The following is a 22535-nucleotide window of genomic DNA, read 5'->3' as shown; positions in this document are numbered from 1 at the left end:
GGGCATGAGACTATCCTGCTTTTATTTTATTGCAAAGGGACATTGATAAACATACATTCTTACCAGTGGTGTAGTGGGGATTTTTTAAGTGGGGGTACGCGGTTTGTAACGTCATCCCACAGGCTGCAACACATGTGCCCAGGACTGAACCAGGAGGACTAAACCAGGACTAAACCAGGACTACAACAAAAATAACAATTATAAAATAGCTACATCTTAAATGTCAAACCAGAGCTATTGGTAATGGTGAAAACAACCTGCATAGGCTTATGATATCTGCAGTACTGTCCTATAGTGACCTGCATCATGAGGGACCAGGATTGATCCTAGAACTGAACCAGGAAGACTAAATCAGGACTGAACCAGGTCTAAACCAGGAATAAACCAGATCTAAGCCAGGACTAAACCAGGACTGAGCAGGGTGTCTGCGCGGAGCTCTGCATTGGTCCTTTTGCCCACAAGCACCCGACAGTATACGCGGCTGCACCTCTGGGCCTGTCCCGACACTCAATCCTGGTTCACTTCTGGTTTATTCCTGGTGTAGACCTGGTTTAGACCTGGTTTAGTCCTGGTTCAGTCCTGGTTTAGTCCTCCTGGTTCAGTTCTCGGATCAGTCCTGGTCCCTCATGTCTCAGGTCACTATAGGACAGTACTGCAGATATCATAAGTCTATGCAGGTTGTTTTCACCATTGCCAATAGCTCTGGTTTGACATTTAAGTTGTAGCTATTTTATAATTGTTATTTTTTATATCCCACGTCGGAAAAAGTAGGTGGACGGCTTACCCCTGCGTACCACGCCCAGTACACCCTTGATTTTTGTTTGCGCCCATTAAGCTGGTGGCTGGCTCTCCACCAGAAAAGTTACGTAGTGCATCTTTAACCTTTTGGTAAATCACAATAAGAGTAGCACTAAAAGCTTTAAGGTATTTATTGAGGAAATGTATTCTAATTAGCAACAAAGAAGGTAATCTGTATGATCAGTCAAACAGCTCTGTTTAAATCAATACACTGCAGTACACAGTTAAAGGAGCTTTAGAGTTCAGCCTGTTATTTTCAACCATTAGTTTCTTCCAATCAATTTGCACATTACTCAAGCACAGCTGAGGAGGCCTAGTGATGCAATATGCTGCAATTACTTTGTTTTGCTAAAGTTAGTTTGGCTCTGTCTCACCATAGTACCAAATGGTTTTAAAATGACCACAAAAAACAAATTATGTTTAACCCGTCGATCCACACCCCAAAAATACAGACAAAATAGTATTAGAAACCTATGCTATTTAACTTCATTACAGTGCAACGGTAAAAAACCCTAAAACTTCCAGTAAATTGAGTTATGACATAGAAGCATGCTTATTTCTATCAGTACCTGTTTCAAATGCAGTACTAGTTAGCTGCGCGCCCTCATTGTACTTTCATGACTCTTCCCATGTGGAACTGTTTGGATTTGCTCAGATGTCGCACATGCCGTTTAAATGAGTGTGATTGTGATAAATTGGGATGCTGGACAGGACTGACACACTGTTGGGATGGTAATGGCTGTGAGGTTGTGTGTACAGAGCAATCTGAAATGTCGGAGTAAATGCACATATTTAGCTCTGGAAAAATACAGGTATTTATTCAGGTGGGGGGCAGTTAGCGTTGGTGTAACCTATTTGGGTGTCACTGCTTCACCACATGGTAACACGAGCCGCTGTGATGTGGTCATTGATTATATTAACGGGCTGGACAGTGCGCCTCTAAATGTTTCTGTTTGTGCACATTTCAAAATGCTCTAGGTCGATTGAGTTTTATTGACTGGTGAAAAACCTGAGAGTTATTGATGTACCTCATAAAAGTATTGAGTTAAATATTGTAGCTTTAAGGGTCTACATAAGGAGAAAAACTGTAGATTTTAACAAACAGTGGAAGGGGTAAGAAGGACTTTTGACTCACTTCTGTGATCTGTTTTTTATTTTTATTTATTTATTTATTTTTTGGTGATAATTTTTTCCCATTTACAAGTTATTGCTAAATGCTAAATATTAATGGAAATATTAACCATCTCATACATTTGTAAATTCATATATTTTTATCAATAGCTTTAAGAAAGAGCCATGTGCATCAGAATATGGTGCTTTGATTATTGACTGATCAGGTGGTCCATGCTGCTTCACTTTTCTGTCTGAAAAAGATGTTGAACAAAAAATGTATATATACTGGTGATGTGCCAAAAACCTAGGAGAAATATTAGATTTAAACACCGACTTCCTCCTTTCGCGTTTTCATAATTCACTGTGACTCATTTCAATTCAGTCACAATGAGTCTTAAAAAAAAGTTTGTGTATTTAAAACCACTCTGTAAATGTCATATGAGGAACTTGATAATATTGCACAAAGTCTGAGTAATCCTCTTGTTGTGTGTCCTCAGGCCTGTGCCCGGCTCACTGTCCTCGCTGCTGCACCTTCGGAACAGACAGAGACAGCCTCTGCCCGCCTCCATGCCCGGAACCCTGCCAGACCCCACCATGCCCGGCTCCTCAGTGCTCATGCCAGTGAGTACCAGCACACACTACATGTCTGACACCTTTATAGACACTTACAAATCATATTAGCAATTTGTAAAGGCAGCAGTTATTTAGATACTATAATGTGCTCTGCAATATTTGACATACTCTCTTACTAAGCTCTTAAATCTGCTAATGGTAATGCTTAGATCTCTCATGTTCAGTGTTCATGTTGGCTTAGCAGTTCATAATTAAATCTTCTCTCAAATGTCCTGGATGTGTTAAAAAATAAATAAAATAAATGTCCTGGATTTGTTTAAATGTTTTTATTATTATTGCTTTTTGTACATTATTCATGTACAATTATACCTTTTTTCTCCAAAAATGTTCAGCCCTACTCCTCAGAGTGGTCCGCATGTAATTGTATGATGCAAAATGCAATGTCATATTCAGAAAGTTGAAATATTTAAGTATTATGAGAAAGCTGCTGTAGTTAACATACTGTGACACAATGCAAATGTTCCCATTGTAATATGTCATGCTGTGCTTTTTGTGAGGATAAACATCTGCAGTGTTTATTAAATTAGAGCCATGCTTTTCTGGAGAAGATTGACGGTTCAGGAAAGAGGTGCAGGTTTGGGTGATATTTTTACACAAAACACACTTAGTGCAATTACGGCTGTGTGTCAAGCATTAGACCTGAGTCTCTGAGGACAAGAGGACAAGAGGGGGAGGGGCCAGCAGAAGAGGGGAAGGGTCCCAGTGAAAGAGCCGCACCGCCACAGCTCAGTCGCTCTAAGGCCACATGACATGGGTGATGCACATACACCTCTTACAGAACATGGCCTTATTTGTATAAATGCATTTTTCAGTTTGAAATACAGCACTAACCAGGAACTTCTATGGACAGAGATTGAATTGTATTTGTTTGTCCTTTCACATTTTTTGAGACCTGCCGTGTGAAGAGGCCTTTGGTTTGAGGTGTTAGCCTGACTGACACCCACTGCTTGCCTCTGAGAGCACACACCCTCTTACTGCAGCTTCCTGTGTTAAGTCTTTTGTGCTGGCTTCCTGTTTTGGGTCAGTTATCATCACACTGGGCAGCAGCCGGTCGTGTGAAAAAGGACTTTGGGCCCTCTCATCTTTCACAGTTGCATGGGACAGAAAAGTGATGTCATTTACTCTAGTACTCTTTACCCATTTATTAAGAAAAGTCTTGTATTGGATTATGTGTAAACTATGTGAATGACATTTGCTAATGTTGTCATCTTCAGATGGAGAGACAGATGTCTATGGGTTCCAATATGATGGGCATGCACGGGCCGGCCCACAGCAGCTCCTGCTCCACTCACATTCCCGCTATGCACTCAGAGACCAAAATGGTGAGCCTAAACGCACATTCTGCTGGATGTATATGGGACACATTGAAACAGTCTTTTCCACTGAGCGGTGCCAGCAGCGCTGCACTCCAGGCCTGTGTGGATTTCATCATTGGTGTGTAATCAAAGCTGTGTCTGAACCTGCCAGTGCAGCAGGAGACTCAGGCTGAATAAAGGCCTCTTTATGTGGCTGCGCTGCCCACTGACGGCCTGATGTATATCTTAATGTACCAAACATGTTCTGTAAGTTCTGCAACTTGTTAGCACTAGTTTAACACAGTGGGAAAACCAAATGACCTCATCCTTCACAGAACAGCAGTTTAAAGTGTGGAGTAGGACGGGGCTGAGAGCTGAAGCTGAGACAGACGAAGACTTAAGACACCTGTTCGTTCAGTTCAAGTTCTACTACTAATGACTGACAGTTATAATCCTGCTGCTTAATAGTGTATCAGCAATGTGGCAGGGCGACATATGTTTTCAGACTAAACCTTACAAGTTGAGAAGTCTCTGTGTAAAAACAGAAGAGACAGAGCTATCAGAGAATGACAGACTCTAATGAAAAGTGTTCATTGTGTTGGAGGGTTCAGCGTGTGGTGGAGAGGTAGAGGTAGCAGAGGTCATTACAAGACTTATGGCTCTGATAAAGGAGAGCAGGAGCATTCCCAGGGCATTTAATTCTCCCTCTTCCTCCTGCGCTCTCAAGATTGATCGTCTTTGTAGTCTTTTGAATCTCCTCAGCTGTTCCTATGGTAACACTCGGGGTAACACAATATTAGTGTATTAGGCTTATCTCTCCTCTGGCCGTCATCCAGACACATCTTTTTTCTGCTCTATCGGGGTAATTGAATTGTAAATGCTCGACTGGGCCTCCCATAAACATATGCAGTCACTAAACGGCTGCAGACCTCTTGGCCAGGCAACTTTCTGGTTAGTTGGCCATTGAGACACAAAGCACAACAACCAAATGTGGATCAATTGAGATAGAGCTCCCTGATGTCTGAACACATCTGATGGAATTTGATGATTGTGCACAGAAAGTGAGAGTCTAATTCTGTTATCAAGACCCCATCTTCAAGGTAGGCTTCATAAGTATGGAGCAGGTCTCTAATGTCTGTAATATCCGCGCCCGGGCCAGGTCGATAAATACGGACTCGCTATCGGATAACTGGACCATGATCAGACCCATGTGTCCCCTGCGACGTCCACAATCCGCCTCTAATCACATTACCCCGGCCATGTTGACTTTCCACCAATGGGAAATCTCCGCACTGTAACCCCACACCCTAGATGCACTCTTTCTGCTCCACGTTTACATTGGGAGAACAGCGCCCAAGAAGAGCTTTGATTGACATGAACTGAACAGATAGATGGAGTGAGAGAGGGCTGCAAGATTCACGCACAAGACTGAATGCAAAGGAATTAATATTGCATTCGGTAAACCTCACTCTCAAATGTTAACCCTCCTAAAACAAAGAACATACATCTAACTGCAAAACTTGCCAGAAAAATTACAAGAAGTTACATATTTCTACTAAATTACTCTTGTGTGAGATTTGGAGAATAGGAACGAGGGTCAGATTGTGGCTGAATGATTAACATGGCTAGTAAGAGTCTAAAGAAAATATTTAGAATTGAAAGAATTTATGAAACAGATGTCAAAGTGCATTTGTAAACTTCAGATGAGAGGACCTTAAGTTTTTGTATTGTAAATGTTATCAGTTCTTTCACTTGCTTTTAGGGAGAGTTGTGCTGGCTCTGTTGTCCAGTGATTGTGTAGTATATCTGGTGGTAACTGGAGGTCGCTGGAGCAGGATTAACCCTCCCCTGCCTGCCTGTCTGCCTGTCTGTGTCTGTGAGGGGCAGTATGCTTTGGCCCCAGAGCCCGGGCTAATGAAGGCTAATTGATTTTGCGGTGGGCCAGAGCAGCCGGGAGCCCTGTCTCTGGTGTAAATAGTTAATGAGCCGAAGGACTGCTGTGGCCCCTTGGGGACTCATATCTCACTGTAAGTTCTCTGTTTGTGCTCTCTGGGCTGAAGACTATATATCTGTGCATCAGTGCCATCTTTGTCCTTCCCTATCTCTCTTTAAGTGGCATAATTGAAGTGCTAGGCTGTGCTGTGCTTGTATGTTAGTAGTAATGCTTTTGGTTTATTTTCTGAAAGCACCACAGAGATTAGTCAATCAAAGTCAAATGTTTCTCGATCGTGGAGGTGTGTGGTGGGGTGTTGTGTTTTTTACGTGTGCTTGTGTTGCGGTGGAGGCAGAGTTTTGTGGTTCTGTTGTGTTTTCTTCTCTTTTGGTTGTATCTGAGTCTTGTGATTGGGCCCTGTTATGGTGTGGTTAAGTTTTAAACTGTCGCATTTGTGTTTTGCTCAGTTGTGGATGCATTTGGCTCTAATGGGGTCTGTTCAGTTGTGGTTTTTGGCGTTGTGTGGTTTTTTTTTTTTTTTTGGTTGCATATTGGTTATATTTTTCTTATTTGTTGTTGAATTTGGTTCTATTATGTTTTTGTTTGTGTTGATTCTTAGAGCTTTTCTGTGTGGAGTTTGCATGTTCTCTCTGTGGCTGTACCCTCCGGGTGCTCCGGTTTCCCCTTCCACTAAAAACATGTATAATAGTGCCTCCTCGGGAACAAGACTCCTCTGAAAAAGAGTTTCTTATTCTCAGCTGGGCAATCCTGGCTGCATAAAGATTAAAAAATGTATAAAATAGCTGTGTCTTGTATTCACTTTTTGTGCTTAAATTCTGTGTATAGTCAGTACATATACAGTCTATAGTTCTGTTGTGATTGCGCATGAGTCTATTTTTTGCTGCCATTTTGCTCTCTTGTAGGACGTCCTCTGTTTTGTTGTGGTTCATGTCTTACTTTTTTTGTTGTGTTTTGCTCAGTGGTGGTTGAGTTTGGTTCTCTTGCGGTTCTCTTCAGATCTCTTGTGGTTGGTTTACTTTTTTGCATTTTATTCTGTTGTGGTTGCGTTCTTCTGTGTTGTGGTCTGGGGAATAAGGCACTGTGTGTTGTGCGTTGGTGGTTGTGGGATCACTGACCCTCACAGAGTGGAGGAAACTGGGCAGAGCGCAGGCCAAGTTCCACAGAGCCCGGGCCAAAGCATTACGTCATCCCTCCACATGGCCCTGTGAACAGACTGTGTGCTCCACTCTGCAACGCTGTGCAGTAACACACAGAGGCATGCACAGAGTAAGAAAAACACAAGGATACATTACTCACTTCTCCTTTGTAAACTTATCTATGGGTTTCAGAATGATGAAAAATTAGCACTGACGCCACAGTAATAACAATTCAAAACTAAATATTGAATCTTTTCAATTGTCATAGGTCCTCAAAATGGCACTTTTAAACAGGAACTGGAATACATGAATGCATTTTTATTTACTTGTCTTATACTGAAGAGAGCATTTTTATTGAGTTTTTCATGAGTAATACTTAAATTATGATATTTCTAAATAATAATTCATCTAATATGCACAGAACAACCAACAAATAACATTCTATGGATAACTTTTTCATAGTTTTTTTGCCTGTACCAATCTCTTTTAAGATAGATCTCTGAAGATTTAGGTACAGTTAAATAATACTTTTGAGATATCAAATGCTCACAAAAATTGTATTATATTAAATTTGCCAATCTCTACTGAACTAAAAGTGGAAGGTAGCTGTTAACTTGTAACTACCACTGTATAACACATATCACAAGGTGGAACAGAGCATTTTGTGTTTATATTGTTGTTAATGTTATCATTTATGCTCTATTTGCTATCCTTTTCACCCATACTAGGGTAGCCCAAACATTGCCTTATCAAGCTAGTTTACAGTGACGTCAGTACTCAACGCATGTCAAAATTTTTTTCTTCATATCTTTTCTCTGCTCGCTTCAATCAGACACAACTTGGAATGCACGCACCAAAATGTGTTATGTATTAACTTTGAATTACCCGTTGTTTACATTGTTACTAAGAACAATAAATTTGTCACTAAGCATCAGACGAGGTGATGATTTTTTTATGAGGTAAACAATAGTATGTATGTTCCCCTCTCGAAGCTCGGTTGGCCGTGGAGCTGGCATTGGAGAGCTGGATGACATAATTCCTGGCATGCTCTAAATGTGCTCCTTTTTACTTGGGGAGGGAAAAAACGCTGTGACTCTTAAAGACACATTTCATAGCACACAGGAGAACCAATAAGTGAAGTGTTTCTACAGTGCCAATGCAACTTTTTTTCTTTTTTACAATTCCTTTAGCCCACTTTTACGGTTTTAATATTATAGCAAGGAATTATAACCAGCTGTGGGATACTCAAGTGGAAAATGAGGATTCTATATGCTATGAATGGTCTTATGAAAATATATGAGAGGCAGGCATGTAGGTGCATGATATGTTGTCTACAAGATAATAACATAATTACATTGCTGAAGGTAGTGAAAATTAAATTGCAATCTATAGTATATTTGTAATACAAAAGCATCAAAAAGCTGCAGTAAGACTTGATAAAATGTAAAAATAGAATAGAATGCTGTCTTTCAAACAAGGTGACATAAGGTGATACTTCTGCACAGTTATAGTTAATTGTGTGGTCTTCTGAGCCTGTTAAAGCATGTTTTTGTATTCCAAAAAAATTTCAGCAGGATATCAACACTTTATATTAATGAGCTGCTTGCGGACAGTTACCATTACCTTTTGAATAGAACAGCGGTACATCTTGAGTGCATGTTCCAGAGCTGTGGAGCACCTCAGGGCAAATGCTGTTGTGAGGAGGAGCACAGTAAAAGCAACTCCAGGTTTTGTAGAAACATCTGTGTGAAGACTGAATGGTGGCATTGTTGTTGTATGATGTCATCGAAGAGAGACCGTGAGCACAGCTGTATCTACGGATCCAGCCATTCTTCACCAGACCCTATACATGTATAATGTGTCTGTATGTAGGCCTTTATCGAAGCAACCAAACTGTATTCACTGCAAAATGGACTAAGGACTTTTTTTTTATTAATTGAGCACACAAAATCTCAATATACTGGCAATTGTTGATTTGCTTTTTAAAGAAAATCTGAATTGAAAGTCATTCTAACTCAATGTAGACATTTTTATTAGACCATCTTAAGTTGGTTCATAAAAAAGGACATTTATTTATTTATTTATTTATTTAATCTTTATTTAACCAGGTAAAAAGCACTAACTGTAATATTGTAAAGGAGAACTAATTCTCCTTTACAGTACTCTACTGAAACTGTTTTTATTGCTTATTTCATACTGTATTTGTACTATTCACATGTTATTGGTCAGAGTTAAACTGACAGTATGATTTACTCTGTGGTTCAAGGTAATTTTACGAAAATTCCGAGCTCTTTGCCCACCAGTAATTGATTTTCAGACTGAAACTCTCCACTTGCTTGACTTCAATCTGTGACATAGAAATTTCTACTTGACATCTTTATACAGTGCGTACTTAACAGTTGGTTATGAAAGGTTAGCTCCATATATTTCATATAGACACAAGTGAAGGAGTTGTTGTTGTAGCAACTGAAGCCGAGTGCAAAATGCCATTGTGCGCGTTGAGTGAATGACAGAGCGGTGCTGGGGTTATGGACCAGGGTTTGTCCGGAGTGTGGCATCTGTTTGAGTTGGGATGACTGCCTGTTGTTTTGTATGTAAAGGCCAGTCACTCATGGTTCAGGTCTCATGAATAGACTTTGGTGAACTGACTTCCATCTCTGAGCAGACGAGACCATGGGAGCTGGAGCAGGAAGTCAACAACAATATATAGGCATAGATGACTTTTACTAATCAGATTTTGGTGTTTTGTACAAAATCTTCAAATGTTGCATGAAGCTATCAGCACACAGTCCTCAGTCATTTACTTATTGCAGCTGATTGACATTCCTTTTATTATTGGGTCCTCAGAGTCTTCCTGGCTGGGTATTTTCTTTATTCAGATTAAGCTTGTTGTGATAACAGTGTAGGTTGTGCTGGAGCAGGGCTTTACAAGAGGAACAGTGGGGATATGCAGACTGGAGTCAGAGGCCCATCCATTAAGTTGACAGGGTGGAGACGCTGCCAAGAGAATGAGCACATGCTTTGGAGCACACTTCTTTAGAGGGCGTGAGGCTTGCTGCGCCCTCCACTACAGAGCACCACCAAAGAGCCTGGCCCTGGGACAACTGCCACTCCAGTGTGGCTATGTCTGTGTGCGTCTGTCTGTGGCTATGTGGAGGTCTGTCTTAGGGCTGTGCAATTAATCAAATTTCAATTTCATTGCATATTATTAACATTAATTATAAAAGTGTGTTCATGGGTTTCCATGAGTGGAAAAGTTGCTCATAGATTGTACCTTTGTACAAGTAGAGTACATTTAAAACAGTCATTTGAATAATTGTGATTTCAAATATGATTTAAGTAATACCTATATTTTTTTCCATAATCGATCATTGCTAATCTGTAGTGTTTGGGGAGATCTGTCTCAGCCATTCTTGGCATTACTCAACCGCCTCTGCTCAGCTTTTATGCTTTTCCACCAGGTGTGGGCACCTGGGAGCCAAGTTAATATTAAAATGTGACGTCAGCAGCCCGACGGTGGACGTATTACAAAACAGCTCTGACAACATTGAGTTAAAAGGTCTGTGTAATTAGGATTTAACATTTAATACCACTCATACTGTCATTTAGCTTCTCATATCACTTTTTGGCTTGGCACTGCAAAATTATTTGCAAAACCAACTTTTTTATTGTTTGCTTAACAGCTGACAGTCTTCACTGTCTTTATTTTTAATGTGATTTAATGCCACTGAGACATATAACAACATTGCTCACCTTTGCTGTAGTGGAAACCACTCACCATGAGCACATAAAGTCTTCCTGGGTATAACTGAGTAGGGTCGTGTAGTTCTGAGAGGTACTAGTGGGAACAGGCCTATGCCTGTGTCCGCCTGTCTGTGGTCTGTCTTTTGTCTGTATGGTCCGTCTGTCTGTGATCTGCTTTTATTTGCCCCAAACCCACTGAGGCCCTGGCAGCCCCTGTGTGATGTACCCAGACCAGGATTTGGGAGCGGACAGAGGGGGCGACGTTACAGCCGAGCACTCCCATCAGACAGTCTGCCTGGCTACTCCCAGAGGAAATCAGTTTAACAGTCCCCAGCTCTTGGCAAGCGCCGGCAGAGGGGGTGGAGGAGCAGGCCAGAGGTGTGTGCTGAGAGGAGTGGGGGATGTTACTGCCTCTCTGGGAACAGGGAAATCTAATAAAACTGGGCTAATGGGGATGTGGAGTTTTAGGGGACAGAGGCTGGCTCTTGTGGGTAGCAGCACCAGAACAGTCGAGGAGCATGGAACTGGATCCTCTCTGCGTTTGGTAAAGTCATAGAGCCATATACGTTTAACAGCAGATGTGAAGCCAGTCTGAAGTTTGGATCTATAGGACTATATACTGCTAGATTACAAAAATGTTTTTTGCAGCAATTCTCAACATTCCCTTAAAATGAAAAATGCAACAAGACAAACTGAAAAGATTTTATTGATTGTCCAATTCTTGGAATCAATTTTTCAACTATCTTTGAATGCCCATAGTTTAACACTGAGCTAGAGACAGGTCAGCTTTCTTGGTAGAATTTGTTAACTGTCAAATTGCAGATTTGCACACCTAGTTTATGTGTAATATATGTAATTACTGAGCCTATCCGCCTGAAACAGAAAAGAAGTTTGACATCTTCTTTGTCAGCATAAATAAACAAAAGTGAAATTATAGCTTTAGAAAGTGGTGCCATTATTCAACCTCAAAGACGTGATTGTTGGCAGGCAAAATAACTTTAAGATAAAGGATTAATATGGCAGATTTGTGGAGCCAATGTCCAACAAATAATGATAGGATTCAACAAATGTGGATCACACGTGTGGATATTTCTTTCAAAAACAGTTACATAGGCCTTTTCCTTCCATCTGAAATTGTAACAACATAAAATTGTAGAACATGAACACATCCTATTCAGAAATCAACATTTCTACTTCTGCTATAACCAAACCTCTTGACCATTATATTGCATCCCTGAATACAATATCTCAAACACACTCTTACCTTTCCGCAATAGAACAATGACTGCAGACTGGTTAAATCGTTCAGTTGTTCGGCGCCAGGGGTCCGTGGGTCCCCTGACAGTACATGGGGAATAAAAGTGCTCACCTCGACCTCGGTGGGCTTGATTTACCCATCCTGTTCTGGGCTTGTACCTGCTCTGTGCTCCTGGTCCCTCCTCCTCCTCGGGTTAATAGATATGAAGTCATCTGAACAGCTCAAACTGTCCGGAGCACTCACAGAGACATCACTCAAAGCCAAAGTGTAGGAGAGGAAGCGCACATTCATAAATATCGTTAATGGCTGATCACCTGGTATCTCTGCACCACATAAAGGAGACATTCTAAAAAAACGAGTAAGTGGAGAGGTCAGAGGTTGCAGAGGAGATGGCTGGTCTCAGGTCAGAAGATAACCAAACTGTGGACAGTGTTTTTACAGTGGAAAATCAATAAGTGCCCTGCTTTCAGTGCACATGACACAATGTATGAAATGTAGTGTCTGTGGATGCTCATTGGTTTCAGGTGCCATTTGAGTACTTCTCACCATTCCAAAGTCTTGAGGGGAAAAAGAACACGAAGAATAGTCATAAAATCTGAATAGTAATAGGTGCCACAGTGGGGCAGGAGTGCCTCCAGTGGAAACTGTTATTGTGTTCACCTATATTGCCTAATATGAATATGGTGTGTGTGATTGGTGGGGAGACCGATAGCACAGATTGGCTGCCTCACTTCTGTCATGCTACCCCAGGGCAGCTGTGACTAAAATACTGGCTTACTATTACCAAGTATGGAGTTAATGAATAATGCACTTTTGTGGTTTTGCATCTCTCTCTCTCTCTCTCTTGAGAGAGAGAGATGATGCATAACTCGAGGAAAACTAAAAAACTAAAACACAACTCTGCACATGCCAGTCCATCTTTCCCACAATCAGGGAATAATTAAACACCATAAAATACTTCTGTATAAAAGAAAAATATATATTTATATAATTCTACGCTTTACAGATTTATTTATGTTGGTGTAAAGTAAGTACGGTATATAATTTAAACTATACAAAAGTGTAGGAAAGGAAAGTGCAATATATATAGGAGATGTAATACTCCTTTCATTTAATTTATTTATTAAACAGGACAGTGTACAGCCTCATAATACCAGAAGGCAAAGATGAGAGTACCAGATTCTAGTTTACATATTACAAGGATAAGTTCATCTCATTCATCTTTTCTTCTTAATGTCGATTAGACTGGCACAGGAGACTGTTTGGACAAGGTCTGTGCCCGCCACAGGCTCACACCTGCACTTGTTTAATGACTGTTTTTTGTGGCGTCCATGTTGCAGCAGGAGAAGTGCATCTGAATGTGTTATTAGAGACAAATGCATGCGGCGGTTGCGTCATGTGCTTAGTCAAGTCTGGAGAAATACAACCATGTGTTCAGGAGGCATTAGGCGCTGATGAGGGTTTTTAGGCCTCACAGACTGCTATCAGTACTATGCTAACGTCCCTCTATTGCGTCACTGTGGTCACGGATGCAAAGACTTAAGGAGGTGGACCAGTCGAGTGTGAGTGAGAGTGAACCAGCCCAGCAGTGCAGCTACATGGATAGGCAAAGATTGTGGTAAGATTTAATTTCATGCCATTCCAAAATTTTATATCATAAATTCAAATGGAGTCTATTTTTTTTCTGTTTTTGAAAAGATGCACAAATTTGCCATATTCATCTTTAATCTTTTTGCTGATGAACTATTTAACTTTACTACTTGTCCTTATTGAACTTCAGTTTTTAGTTTTTCTGGACAAGCCCATTAAAGGTATTAACCTGCCCTTCTGCTAAACTCTGTGCAGGTGACAAAGTTGTGTTGTCACCTGACTCTAACCTATAGTGTCTAACTAGATTATTTACCTTTGTCCGACCTGGACTTTGAGCATCTTTGACCTCTCTGTTCTCTGACACTTTAAGGGCTCTTCGGATGCGGCCTTAATTCATTTAATAAACAGAAAGCCAAGCGCTGCCAGCTGGGCTCATCTGGAGACACTAATAAATGTGCACTCTCTCTGTGTTGTTCGCGAGGAGACACTTGAAGCCATCAAGCCCCCCCCCCCCCCTCCCCACCTCTATGCTTTTTATCACTGTCCCACAGCACCTCCCCTTACCCCTATATGTCCTTCCCAGCGTGTTCCTCTGTTACTTGCAGGCTATATGCATTGGGGCTGGGTCATATCACAGGTATATTTATGCTGATGAGGGTTAAATTTGGAATATTGGGAGGTAATTGGCTGTGCACTGCAGCTGATTTTCCTCTCAGTCTTGAGCTTATTGCTTTTGCTAAACTTGTGACATAAACACTGTGAAGGCTTTGCAGAGGCTTAAAACTATAATAATGAAAGAGGTAAGGCTTGAGAAGTAAAAGCAGAACTTGTAGCTGTAACATGAATTGCCCAAAAACTTATGTACTAATACTATAAGAGCCTGTTTGTGCAGTCTTAAGCATGTAATCAATTCTGGGTTTTTTTTCATAAATTGTCTTTTAATTAAAAAAAAAAAAATTATAAATGAATCAGCAAAGATTCATTTATTTTGATGATACTGTGACAAAGTGTCTGGAGATTGTGACTCTCTGATTGGTGTTGGGTTCCAGGGGGAGGGGCTTATGGAGGAGCTCTGAGGAAGGTAACAGGTGTGTATTGTATTGTGTTGAGTCTTTTTGGATATTCAGAAGGCTTGTAAGAGCAACTATTTGTATTATATTTGAATCAGACGTGGATTAAAAAGCGGTAACTAGCTCTGTAACTTCCCACTCATATCTGTCGCTGTCATGTCATGTGATCTTTGTGGTATATTGTCACCATCATATAGCGCTGTGGTCCTGTATAGTAAGGTGCTGTTTCTGTGGTTGTAGTTTGTTGAAGTTGGTCGGCAGGTGTGTGGGTGTGAGCTGTTTATGAGTACTCTGCTTTATGTCTAAACAGGAAAAGAGTTAGATGAGTATTTTATGAAGTGTAGTGTACAGCGATGTCTCTAATACCATGATCGGCATCTTTGACAGAAACTGCTCTCAAAGAAAACTGGCTTGGCAAGTTCATTATGTCAGGCTGGTTTCAAGTGCTCTGTTTACATGAATGTTGCCCACAATGAGACTGATACATCAATTATCACATGAAAAAAGGGTTGTCAAAAAGATTTATACCCAAATAATAAGTAGTTCTAAAACTATTATTGCAACTAGATACACACTTAAATAAGTACTGGAACTGAAAAAAACACACATTTAAACATAAAAAGTGTTTTAGAATAGATTTGTAAATAAATTAGTATGAGGTATGGTAGAAAGTTTGTGTTTAAAATTACATTATACTGTCAAAAAAGTATGATTTTATTGCCATTCGTATCAAAGTCAGTATTGTGTATCAAGCCTTTTTCTAGTTTCAGAATTTGAGTATTATGGCAACACTACATGAAAGTGCCTACCATAACTGCATAAAACTGAACCTAACCTCAGTGTGGTGAATAGGGCTCAGAGTTGGACAGTAAGAAAGCAGAGTGCTCAGACCATGTCTTCGCTCCGTGATCCAAACCAGCTGGATGTCATTCCCAATGGGAATCATGAATGTGAAGGTTGTTAAAAGATACAGACCCTGGACAGAGTGTGGACTACTGACAGCAGCTGGAGAGGGGGGAAGGGACAAAACTGTGAGACTCAAACCAAAACAAAAACTCAAGTTTTATCGTATTAGGAAAAACAAAACACAAGTATGAGATAAAATGTATGTATTGTGCTGTCTGTGTCTACATTCCTCTGCCATTTGCTGTTAGAATATTTAAAAGTAGACATAAAAAGACGGCAGTGTTTTATGCCTTGTGGTTTTGAGGAGAGGTTGTATTGTCAAACACAGTACATATAGATCCAGACTCTGGTTAAAACAACAAAGCAGCACATGACATGGCTCACCCCACAGACAGCTCCTCAGTCACACAGCATCGTTACGAGGAAAAGGCTATTAGTGATATGAAAAGAGGGGCGCTGAAATGGGGCTCTGACAGCTTTGAAGGATAGACAGAGGACAGGCTAACTAGCTTTGATTTCTCACAGTGACATCTAGATTTATGAGGCAGTTCATCATTTTATGGCGGGCAGGCTCTGCACAGTAACGACTTGGATATCAGCACGGATGGGCTGATTAATTTTCCCTCTTTTGTCCACTCAGAGGCTGAAAGCTGCACTTTCTCAGCACCCTGGAGCCATCGCCAACGGCAACATGAACTCTATGGGTCACATGATGGAGATGATGACCTCGCGACAGGAGCAGGGTCACCACCACATGCACTCCCACCCGCACCCGCACCTGCAGGCTCCACCCCACGCCTACCAGCACCACGGACACCATCATCACAGCCCTGGAGCGCATCATCACCAAGGACACGCCCCCCACCACAACTCCCACAACCCCCATCTGCACCCGGGACACCCGCACCAGAGCTCGCCCCATGCACCTATGCATCCTTCACAGGTGAGACACCCAGCATTTATGAGAGCCGTTTTAGAACAAATTGCCCCCCCTCAGAGCACGGGACAAAGCACACGGCCACTGTTACTGAGAGGTGTGGCTTAGTTTTGATTAGAGATGCATTGAGTTTTGTTTTTTTGTTCTGGATATTTTTTATTTAATTTAATAAAATTTTTAGTTTAATTAAATTTTAAATTTTTGGATACAATTAATACAAAGTTATCACAGAATTGATCGAAAAGCTATTTATTCTTTGACTTATAATGGAACATTAGAAGATTTCAGACATTATCAGTTGATTTAGGCCAACAACAACCATCTAAATAGTATTCTTATATTCAGTGACTGGCCTAACCTTTAACTGTAGACACGGCACTAAATCCAGTAATTCCTCTGTGGATCTGACCTTACCAGTGCCTGCCTGTTTTTTGTTTGTTTATTTTAATATTTGCATTTTAATGCACCCATAAAACCGCCGCAGGTGCAATCTCAAGCGTCTTTACTTATCAACAATGATTGTGCTGCCAAGATACACAAAATATGAATAACACTGAATATTGATGTAGTCGAACACAGCAATAATATTGATACTGCCCAATATAGTATCATTACATGGTCTTTACATTGTCTGCTACAATGCTTAGTGTTTTGGCCTGAGATGCTATTGACTATATGTTCCAAATGTGCCATTAGGACATTAGAACAACACTCAGCATATGCACAGGGGCCATTAAAGAAGCTTGTATTTTCCGTGGTCCTTATAAAAATGGTAATGAGCTGAAGACTGAACACACTTGACCTTGCCAAGTCCCTGTCAGGATTTGTCAGTGCATTGCAACTCCTGTAGACTCAGTCTGGACAGCTCCGTCTGAGGGAAGTGGGCGGTGGTCTGGTGGAAACTGCTCCCTCACACCTCTTTAACAAAGTGGGCCGCCAGGTGAGTCAGAGCAGTCACTCACTCAGGCTACAGCCACGCCCATAGTCCCGCCCACAGCTTGGCAATGGCACATGGGTACAAGCAGATGTTGTTTTTGGGCAGAAGCCAAACATAAATTAGTGGAGTAATGTATAGATGCATGTTTAGACTGCCGGTTGTTTTCCAGGTGTGGCATCTGCAGACAGATCAATGATGCAGTATGTGAATAGAGAAAATAACAGGGACCATGGCATTCAGTTGGTACAGTTACAATACAAGGATGGTGTGACTGTAAGCATATTTTATATATGCAACTCCACGAAGTAGTGAATATATTGTCTACAATGGGATGCCGAAACTTTTTTCCCCTCTATGGGCCAAAATTAATATTAGCGTGCCAAGAGCCAAACCTAATTATGTGTCGTATTTAAAAAGTTAATCTGCAAAGAGATTTTTGATTAAATTGTCTTTAATTATTGTGTTTTTTGGGAACAGACTCCTTTACAATTACTGACAGTCTTTTCAGCACAAACCTTAATCAAAATAGATACTCCTTACAAATCTCATCACCTTTTTGTGGGCCAAAATGTATATTCATCCATATGTGACAAATAAAAATCACGTCTACTGATGTTGTTCCAGATGTCCCCAGCCACACAGCAGATGCAGCCCACACAGACGCTGCAGTCGCCTCCTCCGGGCAGTGGGCGGCGCCGACGAGTTGTGGACGAAGACCCAGATGAACGACGCCGCAAGTTTTTAGAACGCAACAGGGCGGCAGCGACCAGGTGCAGACAGAAGAGAAAAGTGTGGGTCATGTCTTTAGAGAAAAAAGCAGAGGAGCTGACACAGACCAACATGCAACTGCAGGTACTCCACAAACAGATCGCGTGACATAATCTACAAACTACTGACTATAGATTACAGACAATAAGATAATGCATCATTCAATTCATTTTCAAGTCTTTCAATTGAGAGTTTAGATTAGAGACATGTCTTAAAATGAAAAGGGTAGTGAAGTGCACTTGTTAGTTTAAAGACTCTATAACTTCTGGTGGAGCGTCCATCATGTGCTTGTTCCAAATGAACCAAATAAAAATGTCATTGCTCTGCTGGGAACTAGTATCACAGTATGTCATTACTCAGCTATCTCGTATTTGTTCAATTACAGTTTTTTTTCTTCTTTGAATCTATGATGTCCACAGATCTAGATATGACCTGTAACTTGTCTTGTGGTGTCACTTGCTTGTCACCATGGACATACTATACAAGTTTAATGCCATATTGTGTAATGTTAAGCAAAGCAATAATGTCTTATTGGACACAAGAAGATGGCAGACCCTCCACCAGAAAAGTTACATAATGCAAATATGGTCCACCTACTCCTGGGGCTATTCAATTAATCACATTTTAATTGCTCCTGTAGTTAAAATCTATTTGATTGAGTTTTCTCTTCCAAATGATACAAATGTTCATTCTTCTCCTAATAAACAGTCTATTCTTCCTGTACAGGTCCCAGTACAAATGTGTAATATTTTCTGTATTTCAGAATGAAGTGACACTGCTAAAGAACGAGGTTACTCAGCTCAAGCAGCTGCTCCTCACACATAAGGACTGCCCCATCACCACCATGCAGAAGGAGTCCCAAGGTTACCTCAGTGAGTAATGCACTCACTTTAGGAGTTTAAAACAACACTCACTTTATCTCTGTGCTTTCAACCAAGTCCTGATAAAATAATTACTATGTGAAAATACTTGTTATCTAGGTCCATACTAACAGATATGATGAGTCTCTCACACAGTCAAAATCTCAGTGGAAAGAGTTTAGCTGGAAAATGTGCACAAACCTTTTTCCATCCCAAAAGCTGCATTCCCACGCACTGCAAACATGTCACTGACTATAGAATTCAAACTCATGGATGTACCACCTCGTTCTGATTAGCAGCACCCACGTCCAATCATTATGAATCCAGAGCCCCACCCATGACACAGTTACAAGTGACATTTCAGTGTAATTGGGGGAAAGGCACCTCCCTGTGAGGCACAGGAAAATAACACAAATAGCATATTGCAATGGAATTAAAATCATAATTTAAGTTGGAGCAAGTATTAGAAGTCACAGTTATTTTAATATATATATAAAGTCCTCTAAAAAGGACAAAATATTCTCTTTTTATAGAAAATCTTGCTGAATCTCATGGGATTTTTGTATTAGTTTATCAGTTTTGATTTCTTGTCTTTCAGTCCCTCAGATGCTAATACTGAGCTTACAATGTGCACTCTAAACAGAATCCTTCTTTTCTAACGTATATCACAAATCTAATCTCAATTGCTATTACTAATTGCTTTTTAGAAAAATCACTGTCAGTTTATTGTTGTTGTTCATGCCCAGTTCTTCCATAAAAATGTAAAAGATGAATTATTACTCCATTACTCTAAACTTTCAAAGCCATGTGTTAAAGTGTGCAGGTTTGTTTTTGTTATGTTTTTTGGATTTGTATTGCTAGTTTGCTCCACTTCTCAGTGTTGTTACTGTGTCTGTGTCCAGGTCCAGAGTCCAGTCCCGCAGGCAGTCCGGCCCCAGTGTGCTCTCAGCAACAAGTCATCCAGCACAACACCATCACCACCTCCACCACAGCTGTAGGGGGCAGCGGTGTGCATGGACAAGCCAATCATCGCACAGACATTAACCCTATTCACTAGAGAACAGAGAGACTGACCAGCCCCTGTGCTCTGGCCCTTCCCTCATGACGACAAACCTCAGCTCTTTATACAGTAGCTTCATGTGTATTTTTATAAACAGATCGTACTAAATCAATGCTTACATGTTCTATGATCTGTTTAACCAGCTTTTGCTCAAAGGCAGTTTAGCTAATCCCATACAGCCTTTAAAAGACGTTCAGCTTTTTGTGGTACAGAATGGACCTATGAGTTGTTCATAAGGAAATGGACACCATCTTCTGACTGCCCCCCACAGCAGCCCTCCAGGTCAGACTGTGTCACAGAGACCCTATCAGCTCTATGCAGTGTTCATATGAAACATGGAGCTGTCTAAGGGGACTTGGATGTGACTGTTACCCACGGTGGTATTCTTAAAGAGTGCTACAAATGTATAAGATCAAATAGAAGCAATACATCTCAGTATTGATCGTCCGACACTTATCCTGTTTATAAAGTATCTCCCCGCTGTGATCGATGTGGCCAAGCCACATGCAGCGCTGTTGTAGCTTTAGAACTGTACACTGTGACACCAGTGAGGCAGCTTGGGGTTCACACTCCACTCTCCAGGACCAATCGAAGCTTTTAATATAGTGGCTCTTTCTCTTTATGCATTTAGATCCAGTGTTTGGATCATCTTTCCTAATGACTATAAATGTAACCTTTTGTTTTGTTTGTGAACGCATGTGTTTTTCTGTCTCAGAACAAAGTTCAGCTCGTAGCGTGTGGATGGGCATGTTTATCAGAGGAGCATTTTGTATCTGTGCTTGTGTCACAATGTGCCTGAAGCCTTTTACATGAGCGTGGGCAGTGTGGTGCCACTCTTATCATTTCTTCAGAACAATCAATGTTTCTTCTCTTGGTAACTATGAGAAAAGTGTCTGTGACTGGACTGCTGCATGTAAGACCAAAAATCAGCCTAGAAAGAAGCGCGATACTGCTCTGGATGTGACCTTTGAACTCTCCATCAGTGCTTTCTCTCAGGCATCTCATGTGTTTCAAAATGCCAATGGAATAGACTGAACTAGACTTGAGCTTCTCCATCTCCCTGCCTTGAAACGTAATGCCTTCTCATGTACTTTTTCCCGATGACCAGGAATGTTGCTTAATGAGCATGACCATTATGCACTGTGTTTTACAGATGGGTGGATGAGATACATTCCACTAACAGGTGGAGCGGGCGCAGAGCTGTCTATGCACTTTGCCCTCTGTCTCACAGAGGCTCAAATAGCCATATTAAGGTCCAAGTAATTCTCAGTGACTGCCCGTTTCTACACACCAGCGAAGTGTTTGGCTTTATGATATTCTATCTGTCCAAACAAAGGTGAGCTTATCATCAGAGGCCCCAAATAACTGTTAAGTTTTGTCCCCTTTAAAACTCAACAGCGCCATGTATGAAGGAAGCTAACTGCGGCATTGGACTGTTTTTCTCTGATATGACCTCTTCAGTGTAGAGTGATGGGTCTCAGAGATGGAGAAGTGCATTCTCTCAAAAAGGGCTTTGTCATACCAAGCATTTTGATATGAAGCTTGCCTTATATTTGGTTGTAGTTTTTAAAACATATCTAGTTTCATAGATCATTCCAAATTAACCTTTTTGCATGTGAAAAAGTTGTATTGACCTCAACTTCAACTGGAAACGGTAGTTTCATTGTAACAGTGTACTGCATTAGCAGTTGAAAATTCAAAGTGTGTGTGCAATTATTTGAGGGGAGATGATCTCCAAAACATTAATGATATTAGAATTGTATTATTTTAAATATTAAACTATATATAGTGTACATAATATTCCTTTATGTAATCCTGTACATTTAATGCAACCACCTTTCTTCATGAGAGGAGTAAATGCGTGGTACATATGTGTAAAATACAGTTACGTTTGCACTTGTTGCCTTCTGTCCTGCGTCGAGGCTTACTTCACTGCTTACATATGTTTAATGTAATGAACTGTTAACTCCATTGTCTGCATCCTTTTATACATGTGTCTATTTGTCATGGTCTAAAGTTGTTTACATTTGTACAGATGGAAAGGCATCACTGCAGTTACATTACGGTATGAACAATAAAGCACTTGTTCTGTAACAATCTTTACCGTGAGCCCAGTGAGTAATGTTGAAAACCTGATGACGGTGGAGGTTTGTCCGACTCCAGGGATGTGAAAAAGCAGAACAACATCCATCATAAGAACTAATGATGCGTGCTGCTTCAAAACACTGCTCATTAAATACTTATATCTTTTAAAGGTTTAGAATGCTCATTAATTATTGAATGGTCTAGACAGCTTGATAGTCATCTGATGAAATAACATGTAACTTATCTTCAGTGCAGCAGTTTTGTTATGTCAGCATCAGCAACTTTAAGCAGATGCATATCAACAATTTTAGTTTAGTTTTAGTTCATTTTTCATTCTTTGTTCAGATATCATTGCCCTAAACATGCAAATAGATTTTTTTTGCTCAATAAA

At 40.6% G+C, this 22535-nt stretch overlaps 1 protein-coding gene across 4 annotated transcripts in view; it reads left to right on the top strand.

The window, feature by feature from the left end:
- creb5b (cAMP responsive element binding protein 5b) overlaps positions 1 to 22160 on the top strand; it is a 38616-nt gene extending 16456 nt beyond the window's left edge. For 2 of the 4 annotated variants that reach the window (XM_020937530.2, XM_055164022.1), the window contains 6 exons: positions 2409 to 2532; positions 3759 to 3866; positions 16138 to 16440; positions 17996 to 18223; positions 18903 to 19011; positions 19902 to 22160. In XM_020937530.2, the coding sequence (XP_020793189.1) occupies positions 2409 to 2532; positions 3759 to 3866; positions 16138 to 16440; positions 17996 to 18223; positions 18903 to 19011; positions 19902 to 20056 (1027 nt within the window). In that variant the 3' untranslated portion in view covers positions 20057 to 22160. The remainder of the gene's footprint in view (positions 1 to 2408; positions 2533 to 3758; positions 3867 to 16137; positions 16441 to 17995; positions 18224 to 18902; positions 19012 to 19901) is intronic. The other 2 variants (XR_008633468.1, XM_055164021.1) reach the window with 2 other exon arrangements.
- Positions 22161 to 22535: the final 375 nt, after the last annotated feature.

This window comes from Boleophthalmus pectinirostris, unplaced genomic scaffold, assembly GCF_026225935.1.
Source record: "Boleophthalmus pectinirostris isolate CB_2022bp ecotype Guang Dong unplaced genomic scaffold, ASM2622593v1 HiC_scaffold_6, whole genome shotgun sequence".
Lineage (NCBI taxonomy): Eukaryota > Metazoa > Chordata > Actinopteri > Gobiiformes > Gobiidae > Boleophthalmus > Boleophthalmus pectinirostris.
Note: the sequence above shows the minus strand (reverse complement) of the source record. Positions and strands in the feature narration are given on the sequence as shown.